The following is a 9,486-nucleotide window of genomic DNA, read 5'->3' as shown; positions in this document are numbered from 1 at the left end:
TAGCTGAACAAACGAACATAGGAAAATCCTGCAACACTAAGTGTTCCCATTTCATACCCATTGCTGTGATAAAATGTTCTGGTAAGAAGCAATTTAGGGGAGAATAGGTTGATTTTAAGGTCACAATTCCAGGTTATAGTTCATCCTAGGAGGGAAGTCAAGGCAGAAACTCAGTCACATCCACAGTTAAGAGCACAGGGAAACGAATATGTTCATGCTCATCTGCTTACACTCAGCTAGCTTTCTTTACTCTTATACAGTCCAGCACTGGTCCACATTTGTTGATGGAAGTTTCTGTCCTACCTGGTCAGTCCCAAATAAACACACAGAAGTTATATTAATTATAAACTGTTTGGCCTATTACTCAGGCTTATTACTAACAAACTCTTACAGCTTAAATTACCCCATAATTCTTATCTATGTTTACCCACATGGCTTAGTACCTTTTCTCAGTGAGGCATTCTCATCTTGTTTCTTCTGCATCTGGCTGGTGACTGTGTCTCTCCTATCCTCTTCCCAGGATTCTCCTAGTCTAGTAAGTAGCCCTGCCTATACTTCCTGCCTGGCTACTGGCCAATCAGCATTTTATTAAACCAATTTGAGTGACAAATCTTCACAGTAAAAAGAATATTATCCCACATCACACATTCAAGGTGGGTCTTCTCACCAACTCAGTTAGGACAGTCCTCCACGTATGTGCCAGGAGGACAATCCAATGTAGATAATGTTTCATTGAGACCCTTCCCAGGTAATTCTAGGATGTGTCAAGTGGACAAAGCTGACCATTATAACAGGTCTCCATAGAATCCCAAGGAACAAAGAAATCTTGGTCTGAACCCTGAAACCAGGAGCAGAACAAGCATTTCCTTCTTTATTGCGTTCCATTTGTATCTGTGATGATAAAAATTAAGTAGCATGCCGATGATGCTAACTGCACCAGTTAGCGCTGTCAACTTGACACAGCTGAGAATCACCTGGAAATAAGTCTTAATTGCATAATTGTTTTATCAAGTTTTCTGTGGATATGTCTGTGTGGGCAGGTCTTGGTTATTTTGATTGTTGTTTGTGGGCCCGGCCCTCTGTGGGAAGCACCAATCCTGGGTAGATAGTTGTTTGAGGAGGCTAGCTTATGGTGAGCCATTAAGAAAGCCAGAAAGAAACATTCCTCCAGAGTTTCTGTTACAAGTTCCTGCTTGGGTTTCTGCTGTGACTTCCCCAAGTGAAAGACAGCGACCTAGAAGTGTAGAATGGACCCTTCCCACTTCTAAGCTACTGTTGGTCAGAGCAGCACAGACACCAAAAGAGACCAAAGCACTCACAGTTTGGAATTCTAGGTGTTGGATTTCTTGCCTTCACAACTGTGATAAAACAGATGTCTTTTTATAACATTTGGTCCATGGTATTTTGTTATAGCAGGCTGAGCGAACCTGGATGAGTGACCCAGCGGGGGAACAATTAATGACAGTGGACTGGGAGCGAGGTGGAGGCAGAAGTGCTCTGGTTTGACAGGAGGTGACATTTTGATTTAAGGTTGCCTGCTTGCTTAAGTTCATCTTCTCCAGGTGACTCTACTTACAACTGTCAAAAGAATTTCTGCCCAAACACAAGTCTATAACACCAGGCTGCTGTTTAAAACCCTATACAATTTTCGCAGAGCAAAGAACAGGCACCTGCATACCACATTTAGGTGTGAACCCTGAGGGCTGTGCTTAGTTGCTTACCCATTTCACACCTGCACCTGCAGAGGTGGGCTCCTGAGCACACCTTCTGACCTCATGTCTGCATCTTGGTGGATGTTTCCATTCCCAGAATGCTCAGACCTGTCACCCACTGGATAAAAGAATTTTTAGTGTACTTTGTGTGACTTGTTTTTTCAATTTTTTTATTTGAATTAGAAACAGGATTGATTTACATGACAATCCCAGCTCCCTTCTCACTCCTGTCCTCCCCTACCGCCCCTCCCCCCCCCCCGCCCCAACTAAAACCCTATCTATCACATATCCTTTCTGCTCCCCCTGGATGGTGAGGCCTTCCATAGGGTGTCATCAGTCTCTATTGTATCCTTTGGGAGGCCTAGGCCCACCCCAATGTGTGTTGGCTCAGGGAGTATTCCTCTATATGGAATGGGCTCCCAAAGTCCACACCTATGCTAGGGTTAAGTACTGAACTACTACAGGAGGTCCTGTAGATTTCTGAGGTTTCCTCACAGAAACCCATGTTCCTGGGGTCTGGATCTGTCCCATGCTGGTATTCCAGCTATCAGTCTGGGAAGCAAGAGCTCCCCGATGTTCAGTTCAGCTGTTTCTGTGTGTTTCACCAGCCTGGTCTGGACCCCTGTGCTTTTCACTCATCCTTCTCTGCAACTGGATTCCAGTTCAGTTCGGTGATTAGTTGTGGGTGTCTGCTTCTACTTCCACCAGCTGCTGGATGAGGGCTATTGGGTGGCATATAAGTCAGTCATCAATCTCATTATCAGGGTAGGGCATTTAAGGTAGCCTCTCCTCTGTTGCTTAAATTGTTAGCTGGTGTCATCTTTGTAGATCTCCAGACATTTCCCTAGTGCCTGATTTCTCTGTAAACCAAAAATGTCTCGCTCTATTATGGTATCTCCATTCTTGTTATCTTCTATTCTTCACCTGACTCAACCTTTCTGCTCCCTCATGTCCTCTGCATCCCTCCTCTTCTCTCCTTCTCATTCTCCTAGCTCCCTCCCCCCTCTTCCCATGTTCCCAATTTGCTCAGGAGAACTTGACCCTTTCCCCTTCTCCAGGGGACCATACTTGTCTCTTTTAGGATCCTCATTATTTACTAGCTTCTCTGGCAGTGTGTCTTGCAGGCTAGGAATCCTTTACTCTATGTGTAAAATCCACATATGAGTGAGTACATATCATGTTTGTCTTTTTGTGACTGGGTTACTTTGCTCAGAATGGTTTCTCCTAGTTCCATCAATTTTCCTGCAAATTTCAAGATTCCATTGTTTTTTTGTCTGCTGAGTAGTACTCCATTGTGTAAATGTACCATATTTCCTCTATCCATTCTTCGGTGGAGGAGCATCTACGCTACTTCCAGTTTCTGGTTATTACAAATAGTGCTGCTATGAACATCGTTGAACAGATGTCCTTGTTGTATGAATGTGCTTCTTTTGGGTATATGCCTAAGAGTGGAATTGCTGGATCTTGTGGTAGACTGATACCCATTTTCTTGAGGAGTCACCATACTGATTTCCAAAGTGGCTGTACATGTTGGCACTCCCACCAGCAGTGGAGAAGTGTTCCCCTTTCTCCACATCCTCTCCAGCATGAACTGTCATTGGTGTTTTGATTTTGGCCATTCTGACAGGAGTAAGATGGTATCTCAGAGTTGTTTTGATTTGCATTTCCCTGATGGCTAAGGATGTTGAACACTTTCTTATGTGTCTTTCAGCCATTTTAGATTCCTCTATTGAGAATTGTCTATTTAGTTCTGTACCCCACTTTTTAATTGGATTGTTTGGTGTTTTGGAGACTAGCTTCTTGAGTTCTTTGTATATTTTGGAGATCAGCCCTCTGTCAGATGTGGGGTTGGTGAATATCTTTTCCCAGTCTGTGGGCTGCCGTTTTGTCTTGCTGACTGTGTCCTTTGCCTTACAGAAGCTTCTCGGTTTCAGGAGGTCCCATTTATCAATTGTTGATCTCAGTGTCTGTGCTACTGATGTAATGTTCAGGAAGCAGTCTCCTGTACCAATTAATTCAAGGGTATTTCCCACATTGTCTTCTAATGGGTTCAGTGTGGCTGGATTTATGTTGAGGTCTTTGATCCATTTTGACTTAAGTTTTGTGCATGGTGATAGACTTGGAACTATCTGCAGTCTTCTACATGCCAGCATCCAGTTATGCCAGCACAATTTGTTGAAGATGTTCTCTTTATTCCATTGTATAAATTTAGATTGTTTGTCAAAAATCAGGTGTTCGTAGGCGTGTGGGTTAACATCAGGTTTTCAACTCTATTCCATTGGTCTACCTGTCTATTTTTGTGCCAATACCAAGTTGTTTTCAGGACCATAGCTCTGTAATAGAGCTTGAAGTCAGGGATGGTGATGCCTCCAGAAGTTCCTCTATTGTACAGGGTTGTTTTGGCTATCCTTGGTCTTTTGTTTCTCCATATCAAGTTGAGAATTGTTCTTTCAAGGTCTGTGAAGATTATGTTGGGATTTTGATGGGGATTGCATTGAATCTGTAGATTGCTTTTGCCAAGATTGCCATTTTTACTATGTAGATCCTACCTGTCCAAGAGCATGGGAGATCTTTCCATTTTCTGGTATCTTCTTTAATTTCTTTCTTTAGAGACTCAAAATTCTTATGGTACAGGTCTTTCATGTTTTTGGTTAGTGTTACCCCAAGGTATTTTATGTTGTTTGTGGCAATTGTAAAGGGTGATGTTTCCCTGATTTCATTCTCCACCAATGTGTCATTAGTATATAGTAGACTACATATTTTTTTTTGAGTTAATCTTGTATCCTGCCACTTTGCTGAAGGTGTTTATCAGCTGTAGGAGTTCCATGGTAGAGTTTTTCAGGTCACTAATGTAGACTATCATATCATCTGCAAATAGTGAGATTTTGACTTCTTCCTTTCCAATTTGTATTCCCTTGATCTCCTTTTGTTGTCTTATTGCTCTAGCTAGAACTTCAAGGACAATATTGAAGAGGTATGGAGAGAGTGGACAGCCTTGTCTTGTTCCTGATTTTAGACTAATTGCATTGAGTTTCTCTCCATTTAATTTGATGTTGGCTGTCGGCTTGCTGTATATTGTTTTTATTATGTTGGGAGACTTTTGATGACTGCTTCTATTTCCTTAGAGGTTATAGGTCTGTTTAAGTTGCTTATCTGTTCTTGATTCTTTTGGTAATTGATAACTGCCCCCAAAATTGTCCATTTCCTTTAATTTTTCAAATTTTGTGGAATACAGGTTTTCAAAGTATGACCTGAAGATTCTCTGGATTTCCTCAGTGTCTGTTGTTATGTCCCCCTTTTCATTTCTGATTTTATTAATTTTCATGTTCTGTCTCTGCCTTTTGGTTAGTTTGGATAACAGTTTGTCTATCTTGTTGATTTTGTCAAAGAACCAACTTTTTGTTATATTGATTCTTTGAATTGTTTTCTTTGTTTCGACTTTATTGATTTCTGCCCTCACTTTGATTATTTCCTGGCATCTGCTCCTCTGGGATGAATTTGCTTCCATTTTTTTCTAGAGCTTTCAGCTGTGATGTCAACGTTCTGGTGTGACTATTCTCTAATTTCTTCATGTGAGCACTTAGAGGTATGAACTTTCCTCTTAGTACTGCTTTCAAAGCGTCCCATAAGTTTGGGTATTTGTGTCTACATTTTCATTGAATTCTAGGAAGTCTTTAATTTCTTTCTTTATTTCTTCCTTGACCAGGAATGGTCCAATGGTGTGTTGTTCAATTTCCATGAGTTGGTAGGTTTTCTGCACTTTGTTTTGTTTTTGATTTCTAATTTTAAAGCATGGTGGTCTGATAAGACACAGGGGATTATTCCAATTTTTTTTGTACCTGTTGAGGTTTGCTATGTTGCCGAGTATGTGGTCGATTTTTGAGAAGGTTCCATGTGATGCTAAAAGAAGGTATATTCTTTTGAATTTGGATAGAAAGTTCTATAGATGTCTGTTAGTCCCAATTGGGTCATAACTTCTGTTAGTTCCTTAGTCTATTTGTTAAGTTTCTGTCTGGTGATCCTGTCCAGTGGTGAGAATGGGGTCTTGAAGTCTCCCACTATAACTGTGTGAGGCCTTATTTGTGATTTGAGTTTTAATGTTTCTTTTACGAATGTTGGTGCCTTTTTTATGTTTATAATTGAGACTTCTTCCTGGTGGATTTTTCCTGTGATGAATATGAAATGGCCTTCTTCATCTCTTTTGATTGATTTTAGTTTGAAGTCTAATTTGTTAGATACTAGGATAGTTTCCCCAGCTCATTTCTTGGGTCCATTGATTGGAATATCTTTTCCTAACCCTTTACTCTGTCTGTCTTTGAATTCCAGGTGTGTTTCTTGTATGTAGCAGAAGGATGGATTCTGTCTTTGTTTACAATCTGTTAGCCGGTGTATTTTTATAGGTGAGTTAAGACCATTAATATTGAGGGAAATTAAGGTCCATTGAGAATTTATTCTTGTTTGTTTTTGATTTGTTGTTGGTACTGTTATTGTATGAGGATTTACCTTGCCTTTTATTTTGTGTTTTTGTAGAGTGGGATTATCTATTGCCTATATTTATGTGAGTGTATTTAATTTCCTTAGGTTGGATTTTCCTTCCAGTACTTTCTGTAGGGCTGGATTAGTGATTACATATTATTTAAATCTTGTTTTGTCGTGGAATATCTTGTTTTCCCCATTTATAGTGATTGAAAGCTTTCCTGGGTGTAGTAGTCTGGGCTGGCATCTGTGTTCTCTCAGAGTTGGTAGAATATCTATCCAGGTCCTTCTGGCTTTCAGAGTTTCCATGGAGAAGTCTGGGGTAATTCTGATAGGTTTGCCTTTATATGTTACTTGGCCTTTCTCCTTTGCTGCTCTTAATATTTTTTCTTTATTCTGTACATTTGGTGTTTTAATTATTATGTGACGAGGGGACTTTCTTTTGTGGTCCACTCTATTTGGCGTTCTGTAGGCTTCTTGTACTTTTTTTTTCAGTGATTAATAGAAGATTTATTTATGCAAGAAAAGTCATCCTTGCCAAATTTAGTATGACAGCTTAAATGTTTGGTCCAGTTTTCCTTCCTGGATAAGATTTTCCTTTTTGTCCCTGTCTGTTTTGAAAATGTAATACCAGAAGATGAGGGGCCCAAAAGCTGCCACGACTCCTAAAAGTGAGTTCTTGGGAGTGGGTCTGAAATTGGGATAAATATTTGTTGATCTTGCATAGGCCCAGTGAATCAAGGCAGCATCTTCGATGTGCATTTGGCGTTTGGGGTCGTTGTACTGAAGCAGGTATTCCAGTTTAAGCCTAGCCCTTATGCTCAAACGCTCTATCTGAGCCTTTCGGGTCTCCGGAGACAAGTCGTATTTGGCTGGGTCGAGGGTACTGGGGAGAGTGGCCAGGGGCGCAGGCTTATACTTGGAATCTGCCATCTTGGCTCTGGCTTCTTGTACTTTCATTGGCATGTCTTTCTTTAGGTTGGGAAAGTTTTCTTCTATGATTTTGTTGAATATGTTTTCTGCACCTTTGAGTTGTGTTTGTTCACCTTCTTCTATACCTATTATCCTTAGGTTTGGTCTTTTCATGTTGTCCCATATTTCCTGCATATTTTGTGTTATGGATTTGTTGGACTTCAGATTTTCTTTGCTTGACGTCTGAGATTGTCTTCCATCTCTTGTATTCTGTTGGTTATGCTTGCATCTGTGGGCCCTGATTGTTTACTCAGTTTTTCCACTTCCAGAATTCCCTCAGTTTGTGTTTTCTTTATTGTCTCTAATTCAGTTTTCAGGTCCTGAACTGTTTCCTTCAGCTGTTTAATTGTATTCTCTTGGCTTTTTTTGGCTTTCCTTGACTTCTTGCATCTTTTGGTTCGTCTTTTCTTCCATTTCTCTGAAGGATTTTCTGATTTCCTCTTTTAGGTTCTCTACCATCTGCATGAAGTTGTTTTTAAGGTTGCTCTCTTCTGCTTCTTCTGTGTTGGGATGTTCATGTCTTGCTGGTGTAGAGTCCCTAGACTATGGTGGTGTCATATTGGTTTTCCTGTTGTTGAATCTGTTCTTATAATTGTCGTCTTCCCATCTCTTCTTCTAGTGGGTACAGGTGGTGTCACTTCCTTTCCTAATGTGTATGGGTTTTGTGTTCTCTTCAGGTGTGTGCAATTGGTTCTGATATTCTGATGGGTCTCAAGTTGGGTGCACTTACTCTCCAGGTGGGTGACAGCAGCACTCACTCTCCAGGTGGTTGACAGCAGCACTGGTGTAGAGATGTCAGCAGACTCTGGGTTGCCTGGTCCTCAGGGGTCCAGCTGTCCTGTCTGCAGACCCCGGGCTCAATTTGCCTGGGTGGGCAGGCAGAAGTTGGACCCAAGACAGGGGCCAAAGCAGCTCACCTCTACACTCTGCACTCTGGGGGGCCAGAATAGCCCAGAGATCTCAGCAGAGTCTGCCTGCAGACCCCGGGAGGGGGGAATTTGCCAGGGTGGGCAGGCGGGAGTTGGGCCCAAGGCAGGGGCCAAAGCAGCTCACCTCTGCACTCTCTGCACTCTGTGGGGGCTGGAATCTGTGTGACTTCTATTCTCTCCTCATAGTTCATCACTGTCTTTTGCCATACATTCGCCCCTTGTTATATTTGTGATGATTTTCTTGACTATTTCTGTCTGGCTTTTGCCTATCTCTTTTAGGATTTATTGAGCCCATGCTGCATTAAAGGGACCTTTTTAGTACTGGGGATTTAGCTGAGAACAAAATAGATGGAGGATGTGTGAGTCTGTTTCAAATAGTGTTTGGGAGGGGCAGATATTAAACAGCTAAGTAACAAATAATAGCAAAATCTGATAGGTTTTACACAGCAAAGGTTTCTGTTTCTGTAAGATAATTATTTTCAATTTTGTTTTTATTTCTTGACATCTTTATGGGAATATTGAAGTTTAGTTCTTCTCACACCCTATACTACACTCTCATTTCTCCTTCTCTTCCCTGCACTGAAACCTTCTCGCTCCCAACAAGTGTACCTCCTGCTTCCATGTCTGTTTCTTGTTTGTGTGACCCACTGAGTTTGATTATTGTGGCTTGTGTGAGCAAGGGTCAGCAGTGGGGAGATGGCTCAGTAGGTGAAGGAAGCTAATGACCTGAGTTTGACTCTCAAGACATAAATGATGGAGGGAGGGAAATGACTCCAGTCAGTTGTCCTCTGGCCTTTACAAGTACATGTGGCATGTTCATTTGTGAGGACATCTATATGCTCGCGTGCATGCATGCGCGTGCGCGCGCGCGCGCGCGCGCGCACACACACACACACACACACACACACACACACACACACACACTAAATAAAATAAAGGGACATCCCCTTCCCCAGTCACAAAGGTATTTATTTGTTAATTAATAAATACTTCAACCCAATGGCTTTCAACAGGTAGTTTTGTTCCTATTCTTCCAAGGATCTTTGATATTGGAGCTATTTTTATTGGCACAGCTGTTTGGACAGTTAGGTTCTCCTAAAGCAGTGGTTTTCAACCTGGGTGCCATGGGGACTCTGGGATTATTAACAACTGAGTACACACACACACACACACACACACACACACACACACACACACACACTTCCTTGAACTTCCAAAACCATGAGGCAAACTTCTTCTTCTTCATAAGTAGCCTCTTTCAGGCATTTCATTATAGTAGCAAAAGGCTGACTAAAATACTTTGTTACATCATTCCATTGACTTGTTTTATATTTCTTTCCTACTAAAGGGCTTGGCCCTCCTGCTCACTCTTGTATCCATAGCAGTAAATATAGTTC

General features: G+C 41.5%; 1 protein-coding gene across 1 annotated transcript; it reads right to left on the bottom strand.

Moving 5' to 3' along the window:
• Positions 1-6,695: 6,695 nt before the first annotated feature.
• Positions 6,696-7,121, bottom strand: LOC100764614 (NADH dehydrogenase [ubiquinone] 1 beta subcomplex subunit 4-like). Its single transcript, XM_035447466.1, has one exon. It carries the CDS (start codon positions 7,119-7,121, stop codon positions 6,732-6,734), a length of 390 nt encoding a protein of 129 aa, XP_035303357.1. The 3' UTR covers positions 6,696-6,731.
• Positions 7,122-9,486: the final 2,365 nt, after the last annotated feature.

Source organism: Cricetulus griseus, chromosome 7 (assembly GCF_003668045.3).
Source record: "Cricetulus griseus strain 17A/GY chromosome 7, alternate assembly CriGri-PICRH-1.0, whole genome shotgun sequence".
Lineage (NCBI taxonomy): Eukaryota > Metazoa > Chordata > Mammalia > Rodentia > Cricetidae > Cricetulus > Cricetulus griseus.
Note: the sequence above shows the minus strand (reverse complement) of the source record. Positions and strands in the feature narration are given on the sequence as shown.